General features: G+C 50.5%; 1 protein-coding gene and 2 pseudogenes across 1 annotated transcript, besides 22 other annotated features; all 3 read left to right on the top strand.

Annotated features, from left to right (window-relative positions):
• Positions 1-38: part of a mobile genetic element that runs on past the window's edge.
• Positions 1-4,039: part of a sequence feature (areas not merged during assembly with more than two copies in the genome that could not be assigned to a particular haplotype) that runs on past the window's edge.
• Positions 1-4,166: part of a mobile genetic element that runs on past the window's edge.
• Positions 3,991-4,166: a mobile genetic element.
• Positions 4,040-4,214: a sequence feature (heterozygous, non-Esmeraldo-like haplotype).
• Positions 4,215-4,472: a sequence feature (areas merged during assembly that could not be assigned to a particular haplotype. This can correspond to areas where the two haplotypes were merged or to regions with more than two copies in the genome that were merged during assembly.).
• Positions 4,473-4,960: a sequence feature (heterozygous, non-Esmeraldo-like haplotype).
• Positions 4,768-4,798: a sequence feature (AT_rich).
• Positions 4,895-4,961: a sequence feature (AT_rich).
• Positions 4,961-5,073: a sequence feature (areas merged during assembly that could not be assigned to a particular haplotype. This can correspond to areas where the two haplotypes were merged or to regions with more than two copies in the genome that were merged during assembly.).
• Positions 5,074-6,099: a sequence feature (heterozygous, Esmeraldo-like haplotype).
• Positions 5,867-11,059: a mobile genetic element.
• Positions 6,100-18,348: a sequence feature (areas not merged during assembly with more than two copies in the genome that could not be assigned to a particular haplotype).
• Positions 11,669-11,702: a microsatellite.
• Positions 12,272-12,296: a microsatellite.
• Positions 12,541-12,593: a sequence feature (T-rich).
• Positions 12,651-12,690: a microsatellite.
• On the top strand, positions 13,212-13,946 carry Tc00.1047053506683.30 (hypothetical protein, conserved; the record flags this gene model as incomplete). Its single annotated transcript, XM_814287.1, has 1 exon — positions 13,212-13,946. One exon carries the CDS (start codon positions 13,212-13,214, stop codon positions 13,944-13,946), a length of 735 nt encoding a protein of 244 aa, XP_819380.1.
• Positions 13,979-14,006: a microsatellite.
• Positions 14,094-14,117: a microsatellite.
• Positions 15,013-16,964, top strand: Tc00.1047053506683.19 (annotated as a pseudogene).
• Positions 17,160-17,181: a sequence feature (AT_rich).
• On the top strand, positions 17,468-18,316 carry Tc00.1047053506683.10 (annotated as a pseudogene).
• Positions 18,315-18,352: a microsatellite.
• Positions 18,349-18,579: part of a sequence feature (haploid, non-Esmeraldo-like haplotype) that runs on past the window's edge.

Raw genomic sequence — 18,579 nt, 5'->3', positions numbered from 1 at the left:
GCACACTTTGGGGTCCTCCAGCCACAAGACTCCGCCGCTCCCCTTCGCCAATTCCTGAAGTTTAAAAACAAGACCGCGTGATATTCCTTCTGCGGGGTTTTCCGCAGACCGTACGTAGACAAAGGATGCCTGTATTCCGCGAGAGCCCAAAAACCCATGTATTTGTTGCAGCTCCCACGTCATGGCGTGTGATTTTTGGGCTGCCTTTATTCGCCGCTCCTTGCAGCAAAGTATTGTCCACCCAAATGTCCATGGTGGGTGGCAAGATGGCGGGAAAGACCGATAAGGCTAAGCGTACCGCACGCACCTCGGCCTGCATGATAAGAAAAGATTCCTTTCCCATTTCCCTCCAGAAATTTTAACGTCGCCGGAGTCTGGAATGATAACGGCTCCCCATCCCTGGAGCGATGCATTCGTGATGATGGCGGCCAATGTCTTTTCCGTGGGCTTGATGATTCGCTTGCGATTGTTCTTGATGATGTGTCTCAATCTCTCGCCCAAACCAGCCTCTGACGGCGGAAGGTTCGCCGGGGATGTCTCCAGCACAATCCCCCGGTTAAGTGCGGATAATCGTCGTCGCACTGCCTTGATGAAAACGTAGTTGTCATATAAACGCGTGCCCAAAATGGCAGCCGCGTACAAAAAGCGTGACGCCATAGCCTCCACTTCCGCGATGGTTGAAGAATTGAGCGCCGGCATGACGCGCACAGACCGGACAAACTTGTCACTCAGGGATACCGCACGGTGAGTGTGATCAAACTGCACCCACAGGAAGGTGTACTGCGTAGCGCCCGATTCGCGGTCCTCCCCCATCGTGGCGTGACGGCCGTCCGCATTACGAAGCACTTGGGCTTCCCACAATGTCGCACCGCTTTTTGACCCTGTAATGCGTATATTATCGATCCAAACGTCGATACGCACCAATGGAGGTGCAGCCCAGAGGCGGCGAACCACCGTCGTCACCACCGCAATTGCCGAAGTAATAATAATCTGGAGAATTTCTGGGCTGGCCTTGCATCCCATTGGGAGCCGTGTGGGCTCCACCAGCGTGCCGTCCTCCATGCGGCTTCAAAAGAGATGCCGAGTCTCCCGCAGTGAAAAGCCCTTTAAAATGGATGCCTTTAAGTCCAGGCAGAAAGCGGCCTCAGCCATCACAGGCATCAAATAATGGGAAATGCGTAAAGGAGGAGCATTAGACTCATAAGGGACGTCTCTGTTTTTGTCGCGTGGCCACGCAATCCATCGTCGTTGCAAGCCGGTGGTTTTCCCATCCACAACCAAAAAGCCGTTATCCATCCGATTGTTGTTGCAGACAAAGCGTCCTCGATTATTCCCGCTTCCTTCAATAATCGCGCGTCAGCGACTGGAGTCCTCCGTGAGCTTTCACCTGATGTAAAAGAGGACGGAGGAAAAGGGGACCGCCCGACAAGGCCCCAAACTTGCATGAGTCTCGTAATTGTAGCGGAGTGAGAATGAAAACCAAAGAAAAAACGCTCCTCTGCTTTCAACCAGGGTTCCTGCCCTTCCGCGGCTTCTTCCTTCACATCAATACAACCAGCGACGACACCTGGGTCAGCACTGTGGTGTAATTCTCCATTTAGCGAACTGTGCTCTGGAAAAGGTCAAACGGGTCGAGGTGCTTTGCCAACTGCAAGATCACCGTGTGGATCCAAATTGTGCGTCTCCACGATTTGAGCAGCGTGCCGCAACGCACCCTGTTTTATGGAATGCACCGTGGCATTCCAAGGAGCCAGAGCTCGTTTGACTTTGACAGTCGTAAGATTAGTAAGCTTTTCGTTTTCTTGAAGTGTCCTGCATAGCTTTATAGTGTCTAACGCGTCCTGCCCTCGTATCCTCACGAACCGCAAGGCGCGGTGGGGATCCGCCCTCGCCGTCTTTGACGCCACGGACTAATCCAAAATTAAGGTCCCGTTTGGCTCCAGTGTGGAATTGTTGGGAGTCAAGGCCGCAATCCCGGACCAACGACTCGCCGTTATCCACGCAATTAGAAAAACAACACGTTCCTTCCAATCGGTCCGGCTGCGGATAAATTGATCCATCCCCTCCGTTGTCGATGAGCGCAACTGCTTTGTCCCCCATCGCGCCGCAGTTTTTTGTAACCCCATAATCATCATGTCCAGCGGGGTTCGATCCATTTTCAACATGGACCGCAGCATCCTGGCGTACTGCAGTCGGGTCGATGGCGCCACGTCGATTGCCATCAAAAAGGCAGCGCAGCTCTCCTTGTTGTCTTTTCGTGCGTGCGGCATAAGGTTGTGAATTGCCCCGCTAGTGACATTCTCTGCTCCCACTTTGACGGCGCACACATCTCTCGAGCGACCTCGTTTGCTCTCCTCATACAATTGGCCCAAAGCGGAGACGTCGGTGTTTCGTCGTACCACAGTCGAGCGTCGTTGGCGGATAAGCTCCATTGCCCTTCTCGTCGATTGCGTTGAGCAATTTGTAATATCGGATGGAACATCGGCGGTGCGGTGCGACTTCTGTGCGGAATAGCGGGAGGCGGTGGAATGGATAGGGCTGCCGTCTTCCGCTCCCATAAGCGGCGGGCAGCCCCACTGCCGTTTTTGACGGCTATCTGCGCTGCAAAAAAGTACGTTTGTGTGCGCTCCGTACGTTGCACGTGGATGCGTCGTGCCCGTACATTTGACACCGTTGACATCGCACCGGACGCTGCGTCCCTCGCCGTCCCACGAGAGTCTGGGTGGCCCTCGCGAAGGTGTCATTTTCATGAACGGCTGTGTGAAGTCTGGCACAAATTCTGAGAGCGGGATGCCGGGGATCGGATGCCATCATGAGCTGCATCCGGAATGCCTGCAGTACGTTCTTACCAAATTTCATGCATGTATCCGTGAAATCCTGCTCAGCTTCAAACGCACTAATCCAATCAACCAAAGGGTCAAAGGAAAGTTTAGTCTGGTCCTCAGTCTGTTACCAATAATTGTATGCACTCCGGATTTCAAAAACGACCCCGGAAGAGCCGTTATTCCATACACGTAAGGGCCACATAGTGACGTCAAATGCACTGAATCGACGTTTCTCTTCTTCTGGACCAGAAGTGTTTTCCAATGGAGAGGTGCGAGAAGTTAAAGGCATCGAGGGTAGAAAATGCGGTCTCCCAACATTGTCGCGAGAAGTCGGGGGAATAACCGGCCGTCTCTGACCCGTCGGGCTTCGTCGGAGCGCACTTATAGGCATGCCCCCAGCCATCAAGAGATGCGTTTGATGCGATTGTGTAGGAACGCCATCCTTGGCGGTGTTTAGACGCGTGACAGGTCCATCTGCCAGACCTCTCCGAGTGGCGGGGGCCTCGTCCCGCCGTCTTTGCATTCCGCGCGGCTTGGTACGCATCTCGTGTAGTAAGGTGCGACTCGCAGTCCTGTAGTTGAGCTGAGAGCTCTCCCAAGTGAAATTTGCGCTCCTGCAATTGGGCGCGGGTCGCTTCCAACTGTTGTTGTAGTTCTCTAACCTGGTTGCTTGCCCCGGCAATGTTAGATTCCCTTACCGATGGGTTGTTATGCGCCTCCTCAACTTGCCAATTTAGCTGAGCATTCCGATTCTGCACGTCCGCAATGGCGTTAGCATGGTCAGCGTTCAATCGCTCCCTTTCAGCAGTGATGAGCCCTTGTTGGACCCCCAACTTCCGGGCTGCCCCCATAGCGGGCAGGAGCACCTGGGCCTCGAAATTAGGGATCTGAGGCGCCCGGAGATTTGCAACATGTCCTGTAAGGGTTACATCCTGCCACGGTTTGGCGGTGGATTCAGAGATCAAGCATAAATCTGTCGATGATGCGGCCACAATTAACGTCTCGTCCGACATCTGGCTACCATTAATGAACGTCATCTGCACCTGGGTATCACCATCTTGGCGTACCAAGTCCCAGAGACGGGTGCCAATACCACACCACTCGGAGGCTGTGTATGGAACCGGTGCCATTTTCTTACAACTACCTGGCTGTGTCTGCAACATATAAAATAAAAAACAATTATTATCTGGCCTGTATCAACCCCCTGCCCCATGAAGTAGTTTTCTTTCCAAACAATTCATACGGCCGAAAGTTTCATAAGGAATGCATTCACTCATCAGGATCTACATACATTAATTAAGTCAGCCAGCTCTGCCGCGATCATTCTTTCCACAGGCTCCTAAAACAAAATTCTTCTTTATGCTTTATAGATACTTTTATTTGCCTTTATTGTTTCATGTTTTCTCCGTCTCGTTCCTTTATTCGCCCTTTTCTCCGCGTATGCCGCGCTTCTTCCTGTGTTTTCCGGTGTTTTTGCTTTGCTCGCACACTCGTCTTCATTTGCCGTTCCACACTCGCCATGTGCGTCTTTTCCTCCCCCTGACGCCGTCCACGGCGCTATCCCGGGGCCGACATCCCGGACCCTGACCCCTCCCCAGTGTGGCCTGGGGGGGGGGGGACTTTTGTACACAGGCCCCAGTGACCGCGTACAACCCCTAATAAAAATGGGGTTTTTGTACACGGTCCCAAGTGCCGCGAAAAACCCCTCATCAAAATTGAAAGCCGTTGTGGAACACAACCATTTTTGCTTGGTGGTGTGATTCGTGTGGTTTCTGTTTCAAACCTTGTTCGTGATAAACTTTTCCAATTTTGTCTTAGCCATTTTTTTGATTTATTTTTTAGGTTTCAAGAAAGACGTCGGAAAACCTTTAACATATAAGCCGGTGCTGATCCGACGCCGTTTCGAAACCTACTTGAGCAAAACTTTTTTTTTGTCTTAGTCATTTTTTCAAAAAAAAAAAAAAAATTTTTTTCGTTTTGTCGTTTGACTAGTGTTATTTTGACGCGAGTGCAAAAACTACTTGGCAAAAGAATTGTTTTTGACTTTATCATCGTTTTCCAAAAATCTGAAAAAAATCAAAAAAATTAAAAAAAAAAATATCTATATATCTATATATAGTTATTTGTTTTATTTTTGACGCTGTATCACCCTACTCGATAACAATTTTTGTGGTCGGACTCTAAATACGTAATATAAAATGATACAAGAGCTCCTTTTACTCAGCTGAGATCGGCGTACGTGTTTGGTTTTTGATAATAAAACTATTTGTAAATAAGTAAAAAAGAAAAAAGGAAAAATAAAATCAACAGAAGCAAAATTAGCAGAACTAAAATACAGTTCATTAGGCACAAAGAGATACTCATAGCTGTAAAACGGATCAATTTAGTAGAAAAATTAATACTTTGTCGTGCTCTTTGAATATTCTTACAATAAATTTTAGGGAAAAGAACTACTCTCTTTTCGTAGTTCACAACAACAAGAAGAAATAGGTATTGACAAGTATTGGTTGTCGGAGATCGTTGTTGTTAACCAATAAACAATCGAAGAGGTTGAGGTAAATACCTGTTTTGGAAAAATAAAAATTTTTGAGGGTCTATCAGTGACCAGGTTTCTAGAGTGTTGATAAGAATATTATTAATTATTGGGAAACAGAGAGAACAGAAAGGATACTGACGATTATTGGTTGTTGGAGATCGTTGTTAATAATCAGCGAAGAAGCGAGGAAGTGATAAAGAAAAGGATTGACGACCGCGTCATTTTGCAGAACACGGATATTGGACAGCGTGTTGGATAGGGAGTGAAGGGTCTTTGGGTTCGATCGATTGACGTTGCTCGTTATACGTTGTTGCACGGACAATTACTATATTCAGGATACTAATTATCACGGCTGGGCAAACCAGGACTCGGCAGATACATCTATACGTTGGTAAGTATTATGGCCTACTCCAAGCGAGGAATGCCAATGCCTTTTGACTTTCGCAACGGGAGGACGGACAATGACTGGACGACAGGTGGGAAGCGGCAACAACCACCACGGTATACGACACGGTCAGCGGCTGCGTCAAGAATTCCGTTTATCCACTGCGACAACGTGGTCCATCTCAGCTTCAGGATATCATTACTGCGGCAACGGAGGCTATCAAACTGCTCACGTCCCCTACTAAGGGGCGATACACGGATAACAATGGGAATCGCAGCTGGAGGTCAAGGAGTCAGTGGCCGAACAGAAGAGACGCAGAGTTACTGTGGCGATCTCAACAACCCCAGGGAGGGCCGCAAATGATTCAAGGAGGAAACCGTTCCTGGCAGTACAGAGACCAACAGCCCAGACGGTACAGATCACAATCAAGCTTGGAAAGAAATAACACGCCGGCACAGGCGCCGCGAAGGACACAACAGGAGGTTCGTCCGGGGTCCCAGGGGGTCCGACGAGGGGCCTCACAAGAACAGCGGGGACCACAGACAAACACCGCAACCCCATCCCTCGCGGGAAGAAGGGAGGTCGCGCAGGGGTTGCCACACGCAGGTTTTCGGGGACAACTAACCAGACCAAAAAACCCGCATGCTGCAATAGCAGCGCTAGCGGAGCTCGAGCTGCAGACCTACCAGGAAAAGCACCAACGGTACATAGGAGCCACTAAGACTCTAGTGCCATGGTGGACGGCCTTGTACCAAAGTGGAGCACAAAATTACCACTGCCCACTGTGCTCGTTGAACCGACCTGGGGAGCACGACGTTTTTCACCACTGTCGCCAGGCTCACCCAACATACGACAAGTGCTACCCGTACCGGCTACATCTAAACGGGCACTGCACCTTCCCAGTCGAGAAATCCTGCTCGCTCAATGCAGTGCTGGCGGTCCTGTCTCATTACGAGGACGAGAGCCAGTTGTCGCAGGAAGTACGAAGTACCTACACGGTGCCATGCAGAGAGAATACGGAACGGATCATACGGGCAATGGAAGTGCGCCTGCCGCTGGCACCGGTATCGGCTTTGGAGCTACTCATCAAAAACGATTCAAAGCTACGGCGTATGTTTTCAACAGCGGCGGTGGCCGGCACCCAATGCGAATTGTGCGGGTGGGCCCCGCTAATGGAGGATGCGTGTCCATCCTACTCGGAAACACGGCAGGAAGAACCCGCCGTCGTCACCTTGCAGCCGGGAAAGAGGGCACCAATACATCTTACGCAAACGTTACTGATGCAACAGTACCGGTCCACGTGGATTTCGGAGGAACACGTGTGCACCGGCGAGCAGCTTGCGCGTCTTCACCCGAAGTGGGCAATGACAGCCACCAAATCACGGAAATTCGACGACGCGGTGGCACTGGAGTTTGGCCACTGGGACAAGCAAGCGATGGGGGTGGAGGAGATCCCATTTGTGATCCTCCTACCGCATCAAAACGGCACGGTGGAATATGGACTGGTGGGACTAGTGGCCACCAACACCCCCAACCATGTCGTCGCCTACATACCAAGCGCTTTACATAAGGACACGGAGTGGGTCATGATCGATGGTATGGTCCAAAAGGTGCAACGGAAGCCCATCAACACCCACAAGGTAATCCTCTGCCTCTACCGGCGCCTTATGCCGGAGATGGGACCGGAAGAAGATGAGGACGACGATGAGCAAGAATCGCACGCGCGTAACAGGGAGCAGGACGGCCGCACGCTAGCCTCTGCGCCCAAGGGCTCACGCCTCCCCCAATCACAAAAATGGGAAGAGGCCCCAGACGACTCCAGTATGGTGGACGGGTTTGGTAAGAATGGATATGGGCAACCGCCAGGCAGTGCAGCTCATTCCAGTCCGCCAGCCTCGTCGTCACCTTCCACCCAGACAATCACACAGGATCCCTTCCTACCGCCTATCGCCCCACGAAAGCGAGGCAGGCGGGGGGAGGAACAGGAGGAGGAATCCGAGGGAGAAGGCAACAATGGCGGGGGGATTGTCTGCGAAGAGGACGAGGAGGGACTCTTACAACCGTCAGTTCCCCCAACATCGTCCCAACCAAACCAGCAGGCACCACAAGGCCAATCCCTAAATGAGGAGAAAGAAGAAATCACAATGAGGCGGACACAACTCCAAGAGAAACCCCACAATAATAAGAACGAGACGCCACCACACCAACAATCATCTCCTTCCTCAGAAAAAGAGGAGATGGAGGAGGAAGGCGTGGGAGGCGAAGAGGGGAATTATTAACACCGAGAGACACTACAGGTCAGGAAGACGGCGGAGACCCTTTTTCACACGACAAGACAACTGCGTTGCTTGATCCCGTGTGGTGCCTGGCAGGTGGGTGCCACCACAAGTTCTCGGGACCGCGTCGTGGGGAACACCTACGATTGCATATCCATGCGGTCCACCGTAAGCAGGAACGGATGGACATCACCAATGAAGCGCTCATCTCACAAGGACTGGTTTGGTGTGACGCGTGCGGGGAAGTTTGCTCGGCCAGCCTGCGAGCACGGGCAGCACATCGACCACGCTGTGGCCAATACACATGTTGTAAGGAAAACATGGCGACACAGCGGGAGGAGTACCGGGCGTCGGTTACCGGATCACACCATAACAAGACGGCGGCGTCTCTGGAACGGGCACCCTCCGTGGAATGGCCGACGACACCAGCCACAGACCCGCTGCAAGACCCGTGGCTGCAGGAAAGAGTGCCCACGAGACGTTACCTCCACAAGCGCGAGTGGTCCAACTGAGTGGATGTAAGCCGCGCAGTCATGCTGGGATACAACGCCTCGGCGCCGGACAAACGAGGCTGCAAACAAGTGGCCATCATGGACCTGGTGCGACACCACTTACGACTGCCGGAGAAACAGCGTAGTCGCTAATCCACCCGCACCAACCACAACAAGCAGCATAAAACCAATCCTCCAATCGACCATTTCAACAACACGACAGTAGTAGTCGTGCCGAGTGTTATGGAGACCACGAAAGACGGGGAGGGTTCGGTCGGCGATGAGAACGAGCAACAGGACCCGACAGCCCACCAGACAGAGCAAATATTTACCGCGTCCGACATATACAAGGCGAGACGCGCAGAGACACTGTGCACACTGCAGGCAACGGGACGCGCAGCAGCGCTCCTCACGGCGGCGGAGGCGGAGCCGGTGGTATTTTCCCCCGAGCTGGTCCAAAGCCTTGACGACCTCTACCCACAAGTGTGTATCCAGAGCCCGCCGTCAGTGCACCCCTGGTCACGTTCGACAGCAAGGACGTGGCCAAGTTGATTGAGAGCCGCCTAACGCGAGGCGCAGCACCGGATCTTGACGGCTGGACACGGGAGCTGGTGTACCCCCTCACGAAGGACAAGGCGCTCCTCATGGAGATCACCGCCATTTTGACGGACATGGCCAACGGAAACGTGGCCCCGGAGGTGGCACACCGCCTCAGGGCAACCAACCTCACGGTGCTCCGGAAGCCAAACAAGAAGTTCCGCCCGATTGGCGCCGAATGCGTGTGGGCAAAGACTATATCACTCATGGCGGTGGACGCTGTCATGCCAGCCCTCAAAACCTGCTTTAAGAACCTGCAATACGGGGTCGGCAACAGCACAGAATTGGCGATTGAGAAGGTTTGGCAGGACTTCCACATCAAGGGCGGCGTGGCCATGTTGGACGGCCGGAATGCGTACAACGCCATTAGTCGCACGGCCATCCTATCCGCCGTCTATGGTAACACCACATGGAGCCCACTCTGGCGGGTCACACGACTCCTTCTGGGCACGGAAGGGCTGGTGGGCTTCTACGAAAAGGGACAATTGGTCCACTCGTGGAAGTCGACGCGGGGAGTGCGACAAGGCATGGTGCTGGGACCGGTCCTTTTTTCCATCGGCACCATCGCCACCCTCCGCCAACTGGAAAGCAGCTTCCCCAACGCCAGCTTCACGGCGTACCTGGACGACGTTACGGTGGAGACACCACCGGGCATGCTTGGGCAGGTATGCGAGGCGACATCCAGAGCGATGCGTGCCCTGGGCATCGAGACGAACGAGGACAAGACGGAGGTCCTCCATACAGACGGACCAGTGGACATGCCCGCGGAGTACATCCGGCCGTTTGCCCGCGTGCTCGGTGCGGGAATAGCAAACGACCCAGAGAGCGAGCTGATTACGCAGTTTGTGCAACGCAAGGCGGAGGAGACAGATCGCCTGTTCCGAGCAATTGCGGAGCTCCCATTTGCAAAACACACCCAGTGGCGACTCTTGTTGGTGTCGGCGCTTCCGCGCGTGACGTTTCTCCTACGGACGCATGCCCCAGTACACACGAGAGTAGCGGCGGAGTGGTTCGACGATCGCGTCACAGGCGTACTGGGCGTCAGCATGGACGGACCCGTTACAAAGCGCACACGCGACATTGCGGCCCTCCCGGTGCGCCGCGGAGGGTGCGGTCTCCGACGGCAAAAGGAGATTGCGGAGTTTGCCTACGCGTGTCTTGGAGAGAAGGGGAAGCAACACGCCCTGACCGACAAGTTGGATGCAAAACACCAGGGCGACCTTTACGAAGCCCTGCAGGGTCCTGATCGCAAGGTGTTCGTGTCCAACACGGCGGCAGGAGCAGGCAGACCCCTCACGGACCCGCAGGTGCATGCGGACGACAGAGGTTTTTCCACCTACATACGGGAACGACTACTGGTGCGCGTGCTGCCGGAGGGACAAAAGTGCGTATGCGGGGCAGACGCATCCAATGAGCATGTGCATACGTGCACGCGACTCCAACAAAACCCGCGGACCACACGCCACGACATGATCAACATGACGTTCGCAAATGGGTTGCGACTATGCGGATTCCAATGCGGCATGGAACCGCGCCTTACGGAGGCGAGCCGGCGGCGACCGGACATCCTCATTGTGGGACTCGACACGTACGCGATCACCGACGTGACCGTCACGTACGCCGGGAGGGTGACGGCATATGTGTCAAAGGAGTCCATGGACGAGGCAGACCCACTACGCACCGCACGGGACCGCCTCACGCAAAAACGACAAAAGTGCCGTCACTGAGCACTGGCCAACGGGCTGGACTTTGAGCCATTTGTCATGCTGACCAACGGGGCAATCCACCCGGCAAGTCGGCGGTGGCTGCGGCGGATCCTGGGCAATCAGGACCACCGACTCACCATCACGAATGCGTACGATATGATAGTGGCGGACACCCTGGCGGCCATGCTGCGTGGAAACGTGCATGTGTTCAACGCAGCATGCGGCCGCGTGGGGCCGGGGTAAATACGCCCCGGGTAGGCGAGTACCCGGGCGACCCCTTGGGTAGCTGAGAGGTAATAAACACACAGAGGAAAGGGAAAAATACGTAAACAGAAACTCACACATAAGAAACTCGCCACCACAGAAAGCAGCAGGAAAACATCCACGGAACGCAAACAACGCAGATGTAATCAACGGTACGGTAGGGGCACTGCAATTGCCCGAATGCGGAGAGCAGTTTTTGTTATACAAGCACAGTCGCCGTACCAAAGCCAAGGGATACAAGAGGGGCTTCTTCTATACTTGTGGAATATGACGCCCAAGAGGGTACAGGATGAATGTTTTTTTATTGCCCCCTCCCGCCCGGGTTGGTGAGGATCTTCATTTACGTTTTTGCTTTTATTTCTTTGGCGGGTAGGGTACGTTTTTACTTTGGGTATGGGGGTTTAATTATTTTTTACTTTTTTCGGTGGAGTGTAGAGGGGGTGTTGGTGTGGAAATGGGGGCCATGTAGGTGGTCACTGTTTTGCTTATGGTTTCTGTGTCTTTGGCTGCGCAATGGTTATTATTATTATTATTTAGGCTTCTACAATGATTTTGTGCCCAGAAGGAGCGAAGGCAGATGATAGCGTGTTTTGTTTGTGTTGTTGTTGTTGTCTTTGTTTTTTGTTAAATAACGTGTTTTTTTTTGTGTTGTTTGTTGATTACCTGATTTTTGTCCGCAAAAATACATTGCGTCGGTGTGCGGCGAGTGCGGTACTTTTTCTCCTCAGGAGTCCACCACCCAAAAACCGCCGCTACTTTCTGCGCTGAGGGGTGCGGGGTTGAGAGGCCCTGTTTTAGTTTTTTTTTGCTTGCTTGCTTGGGATAATAAATGGCTGCCGCTTTGTGATTTCCCAACGGTCACGGGGACAATAAAAAAAAAAAAAGACGTCTAGCGAATTTGTTTCTTTGGATTGGCCTAAGAGTCGCTATGAGCCCTTTCGGAGGTGTAATATGCAATGTGCCCGTATCGTGTGTTGTTTTCCATCGGCTGCCATTTTCCTTTTTTTTTGCGGGTGGGGGAGGAGTTGCGGCTAATTCCGGACACACACTTCACTGGATCGCCTCCCATGGCTGCCTTAGGCACACAGGCGCTGTTGGAGTTTAGCGAAATGCAAACAAACGGGGCGGGGCGTGTGATAAATCAGATGTGGGATTTGTGGTGGAGGCCATTCACGATGGAATAGGGAGAACAAAGAAAAAAAAGAAAAGAAAAGAAGCACAAGTAAAAATGCGAGGGAGGGCCCCGTCTCAGAGAAACAAGAGCAAATATGGGTTGAAGAAAAAACATTGTTTCCTACTCGCCCCTTTGAACGTGTCCATGACTCACACGGTCATGTACGGATGACGTGTTTTGATGATCAGAGTAGTGTGTGTATGTGTGAGGAACATGACGGGAAGAAGGCAGTAACAACGGCTTTACATAGTTTGTCAATGAATGAAAGGAGAATGGCCAAAAGATGAAAAAAAGAAAAAAGAAAAAAAAAAGAAAAACAAGGAAATGAAAGGAAAAAAATGGATGAGAGATGAAGCGGTGACTACAGATGGCGGGAGGTCAAGGAGCAAATACTAAATATACATACATACATATACATATATATATATATATATATTAAGGAAGGGTAATGCTTTCTCTACAAATGACCTCACGGTGGCGAAGACAAGATTAAATTAATTAAAAAACAAAAACAAAAAAGGCTCAGAATTAAACGGTCTTGTATGTATTGGACACCTTTTTTTTTTTTTTTGTCATATTGCTCTCAGTAAATCCTTTATTTTTTTTCAAGTTAACAATGCCCACCACAAATAAGTGTTATTGCATTGACTTCTATGGGCACAGCTATCACTCTTTTTGGGAGGGGATAGAAGGAAGGGAGGAGGAAACGCACATACAGCATTCCTTGCATTTGGAGAGGTGTCCCTTTTTTTATTATTGATTGCAAACTGAGAGGGATACCATGGCATATCGTTTGCCTTCTGCATCTTCTGGGGCGCCGCCGGACGCTACGTCATGACTTCCAGTCAAATTGTTGTTTTTTCTCTTTTTTTTTCACCCACCTTTTTTTTGTACCTACTGGAGAGATTTGCGCGAAACACACACGCGGCGAGACGGGCCTGCCGCACGCTTCTCCCGATGGAGGGTTCACAAGTAAAGGAGCTCATTCAGAAATGGCGCGCGCTCAGAAACGAACTGAAGGAAAAGAATGCGGAGCTTGAAAAGACACGCGCGGCATTGCAGGAGCTTGAGGGACAGCATGCCAAGACTGTCCAGGACTGGGACCTTGAGAAGGCCAACATTCAGAATACAATCTCCCTTGTCTGGGCCCAGGTGTCCGACAAGAAGGAAGAAGTTCTGCGGATTGAGAAGGAAAGAGCCGATCTGCAGTCGAAGGTGGATGAGCGGCGACTGCGCAATGAGGAGTACTGGTGCGTTTTGGATAAGCGCAGGCAGGCGGTCACTACGCGATTGCAAGAGCTAGAGGAGAAGGACAAGGATGCAAAGGAGAGACTGCGCGACTTTCGCGAGGTTCGGGACGAGAGTAAACAGCAACTAATTTCCGCCATTCGCAAGCTGGAGGACGCGGAACAACAGGAACTTGTGGATCATCAGCAAAAAACAAGGCAGGTGCGAAGTAAAATTTCGGAGGTTGTGGCGTCTGTAGAAGCCGAAAAGAAGTCATGGGCGCTAGAGGCGGCAGTGCGTGGATGGAGGGAAAAAAATGACGCACGCAGGTGGCTGAGTGAAGAGGCCAACTCTTATGAAAAGAACAAGGGAGTATGGGCGGAGGCTATCAGGGAGGCGGATTCGATGCACTTTGACAATTCCCTGAAAGAATTGGACGCACTTCGTGCCCTCATCTCCTGTTAGAGACCGTCACTGTTCTCCTGCACTTTCAGACCTATATATATATATATATATATATATATAATTTGTTTTCACACAAGAGCAAGAGAAGTAGCTGGGTGCTACTCAGTTTTTTGGAGGTTTCCCCTCTTCACTCTCTCTATTCTGCATTATATATATATATATATATATATAATATTAGATCCTACTAAAAATAAAAAAAAGAGTTTTTTTTATTTATTGTTTGCCTAGATTGTAGATGTTGTATTTGGTGGAGAGAAGGTTTTTCCCTGCGTGTGTGCAAGCGTTCTGGCTATTTGGGTTTAAAACCCTACGGATTTCCTTACTGCCAACTTCCTTTTTTTAAAATGTGTTGCCGTCGTTTTTGTTGTCGGGTTCTGTCACGGGGCATCACGGCTGATGCTCATTGGATGATGTATGACGCCTTGTTGTTCTTTTATCTTCTTGATTATTTTGCTTCTTTTTCTCCTTTCTGTGGTGTTTTTTTCTCTTCTTGCTTTTCTGGGTCTTCGAGACGGTGGAAGCTTTGCGTGTTTGGCATAGGTGTTCGGCGCGTGAGTATTCTTCGCTTATTTTTTTTTTGCTAGTGTTTGATGTCGAGTCAAATACGTATTCGTTGCCTTCCTTCTCACTTTGACGCACAGTCACTTCTGCGTCTTTGCTCCTCCTTTGGTGACGTCGCATCCTTTGAGCCCCGGTGTTCCGGCACAGGGAACGAGGAGGGGAAGGAGTGTACGGCAGATGTGCAGTTTGAGGAGGCGGAAGACGCCTTGACCGCGGCAGGAAATATGAATGGCATGGAGTTTGGCGGTAAACATCTTCGTGTTTTTGTAAAGCATGCTGTTGATTGAAAGAAGCCCAGTACACTGCCGCACTGTTGTCGGGGTTTGTCATTGCACATGCACGAGTGTGTCAATAGAGGCGTGAATTTGTTTGGAGTTTATTTTTTTTTCTGTCATTTGGATGTCTTTTTTTTTTTTTGGTGCTTGGAAAGAGGGAGAAGGGAAGGACGAGTTGTGTTGCTGTTGTTGCGTGCAGCAAAGCAATGGACAGCCCAGGGAGCGTGCGGGAGTACGTAGTCATTCTTGACGCCGGCTCTCAATATGGCAAAGTGATTGACAGGAAAATTTGCGAACTGAATGTGGAATCGCGTGTTGTGCCGCTTAGCACCCCAACCGAAGTTCTTCGCGGCGACCATGCCATAAAAGGCATCATCATAAGCGGCGGCCCAAGCTCCATATACGACGACGATGCTCCAAAATTCAACGCTGATCTCTTTGAGGTGGGTAAGCCTCTGCTTGGCATATGTTATGGGATGCAGCTTCTGGCACGGACTTTCGGGGGAACCGTTGGCCGAGCAGCCGTGCGAGAGGACGGGCAGGACGAAATATGGATGGATTTATCGTCTCCACTCTTTAAAGGACTGGGTTCAGGAGAAAAAGTTTTACTGACGCATGGTGACTCGATCACGGACTCTGGACCGCAGCTAAAGGTCGTAGCACGCAGCAGTGCAAATATCGTCGCTGCAGTTCAGCATCAGCAACTTCCTTTGTTTGGTGTGCAATTTTATCCAGAAGTGGAGCTGACAGAGCATGGGATGCAAATATTCAAGAATTTTCTGAATCTCTGTGGTTGCCACTTTAACTTCACCATGGAGGACCGGGAGATGGTTGCACTTCGCATAATTCGTAAACGCACTGCTCAAGGACAAAAGGTATTGTGCCTAGCATCTGGTGGAGTTGACAGCACTGTGTGTGCGGTGATGCTGCTGAAGGCTCTCGGATCTGAGCGGGTGGTGTGTGTACACATTGATCACGGGTTTATGCGTCTCAGAGAGACTGAAGAAGTTGTGGCCGCTTTGAGGGAGGCCGGGGTGTCTGTGGTTGTCGTGGATGCCCGTGCGCAATTTGCAGAAGCGACGACTGAAATGCCCGCCAGGAGCAAATGTGCGCCGTATAGAACGGGGAAACTCTGTGAAGTGACAGATCCTGAGGAAAAACGTGTGATAATTGGCAATACATTTATGTCTGTGTGCGATACCGTTATTCGAGATCTTCAATTGGATGTGAATAATCTGTTGCTTGCCCAAGGCACGCTACGCCCCGACCTCATCGAGTCCGGTTAATCGTACGCCAGTCTTACAGCGGATGCCATTAAAACACATCATAACGATACCGCTCTTGTTTGTCAGTTGCGTGATGCTGGAGGAATTATAGAGCCCCTTTGCGACTATCACAAGGATGAGGTACGGGAGTTGGGTGTGCGGCTTGGCATTCCACCGAATTTGGTGCAGCAGCAGCCTTTCCCTGGGCCTGGTTTGGCCATCCGCGTCCTATGCAGCAACGGCACCCCGCACAAAGACGAATTTTATCAGTCAACACATGAAATTGTGAAGGCACTCTGCAGGGGAGACACAAGTATTGAGCTGGCAAGGCCACTTGGCGAGGCCCTGAGGGATCTTCAACCGGCTTCTTGCGTTCTGCCAGTGCGCACTGTTAGTGTGCAGGGTGATGGCAGAACGTACGCCTATGCTGTGGCTATTTCTACCGGTCGATTTCCGGTGGAAGCGGAGTGGAAGGCACTCAGTCGTTTGGCACTTGCTATCCCAAAGGTTGCGCAGCATGTGAACCGCGTGGTGTTTATGTTTGGACCGAAAAGGGAGGATTCTCCGCATAGTGTCACGAAGACGACACTGAATCCCACTACTCTCGACAGATTACGTATTGCAGACGACATTGTGAACTCCACGTTACTCAAACACGACCTTGTGCGTCGGCTGAGCCAAGTCCCTGTGGTTTTCATACCTCTTGGGTTTGAGAAAAAAGGTCAATACAGCGTTGTGGTACGCACGTTTGTTACAAACGACTTCATGACGGGCGTTCCGGCGCTTCCCGGGACACCACTGATGCCACTGGCCGCCTTGGAGGAAATGGTGAATTCTTTGCAGCAGCTGGATTTTTTATCCCGTGTCATGTATGATCTTACAGCGAAACTACCTGGAACGACAGAATGGGAATAATAGCGGTGCTCTTCTCCCCACCCCCCCCGTGTGTCTCTATTTATTATGGAGTATGTGTGAAGGCAAAAATGGGTATATGTTTAGTGACATATTGACTTTGATGACAATTTTCTGTGTTAGAAAGAAGCGTACGGGAAAGAGGAAGAAAAGACGCCAATAGGAACGGAGTAAATGGAGTAAAAGAATAATTTTCCCCGTAAAATAAATTAAAAAAAAATTGTTTCCCTTGGAATGGTTTGAGAGAGAAAGTGTAATAGAGGAGGCCTTCTTCTGCTGAATATATATATATGCACATTTCTCTAATTGGTTGTGTGTGTGTTTTTTTTTTCCTTCTATGACAATTTACAAACTTTGTCTCCTGCATCATTTTTTCCGATTCTTTTTTCTTTTTCTTGTGCCTCCCGCTGGTGGTCAGTTGAAGATAAAAGTTAGGTGCGCCGAAAGCGTATTTGGTTTAAGGGGGTGAAAACAAATTTTTTTTTTGTTTTTTATTATTACTTTTGTAATGGATTGCGTCCTGGAGGCTCCGACAGCGGCTGTGGAGTATGCTCGCACAAGCAACGCCTTTGCGGCAAAACGGCTTGTGGAAGCACCACTTCTAAACACGTTGCCGAGGTGTAGAAATACCTTTTGTGTTTCGCATGCTTCAAAGCATCCTGACGCTGCGACTGCAAGGGCCTTCTTAGACAAATATATCCCGCAGCAGCGAACCGACATGGATGTGCAACGTGATGCCGTTCGCCAGCACCAACAAGCCTGTTTTCGTGAAATTGTAGAGGGGAGCGAGAGGAAAAACGCCATGAGCGCCAGAGAGAAAGTTATAGGAGTAAAATGCCTCATGCATCTTGCCGCTCAGAAGAGCCTTCAACATGCCAAAATAATGAACCATCACCCAATTGTTATTCACTCCGTGCGTCACACCTCGCGAAAGCTTTTTCTGCAGCTAAAGAGCACATTAACGATAATGGTTTCGGTGAGATCCAGGAAGAAGAAGAAGCCCAGCTTGCATTCCGCTGCCGAGGAGCCTTGGAAAATGTATCTGCTCTCGGTGTGTGGTTTGTCGGAGCCATGTCCATTCCCTTCCGTCGCTATGCCGTTCGGATTCCTACGGAGGATGGCACGCTTCAAGAATTTGTGGTGATTGGCCTTGCGTCCTTCACGTACTCGTCGTACGTTATGGATGACCGCCGGCTTGCACAAGAGGCCACTCTCGCGGAGCTTGAAAGGCTCTCCAAGACGCTCAGTGTAAACCTTCTATTTTTACCGCCCTTGCTATTGCCGGAAGAACCCCTACGGGATAACACCGATTTCACTCAAAACAAAAATGCTTCCATGGAGATGCTGATTGCCTAAAAAACAAAAACAAAACAAAACAAAAAACAACAACAAAGAATTGAAATATATACATATCTAGAAGAAAGGGAAAGGTAAAATCCCCGTGACAATGGTGCAACGCGGCTTTCCCTTTGTTTTTTTTTTCCTACCATTTAATTTTGAATAAGGACAAATATATCCATATAAAACATGATTTGAAGCTGCTTGATCATTTCTAAAAAAGAAAAGAAAAAGTATGATGAATATTTATATGTTCAGTAGTTCCACATTGGCCAATATGAT

This window comes from Trypanosoma cruzi, genomic scaffold, assembly GCF_000209065.1.
Source record: "Trypanosoma cruzi strain CL Brener 1047053517141 genomic scaffold, whole genome shotgun sequence".
Classification (NCBI taxonomy): Eukaryota; Euglenozoa; class Kinetoplastea; order Trypanosomatida; family Trypanosomatidae; genus Trypanosoma; species Trypanosoma cruzi.
Note: the sequence above shows the minus strand (reverse complement) of the source record. Positions and strands in the feature narration are given on the sequence as shown.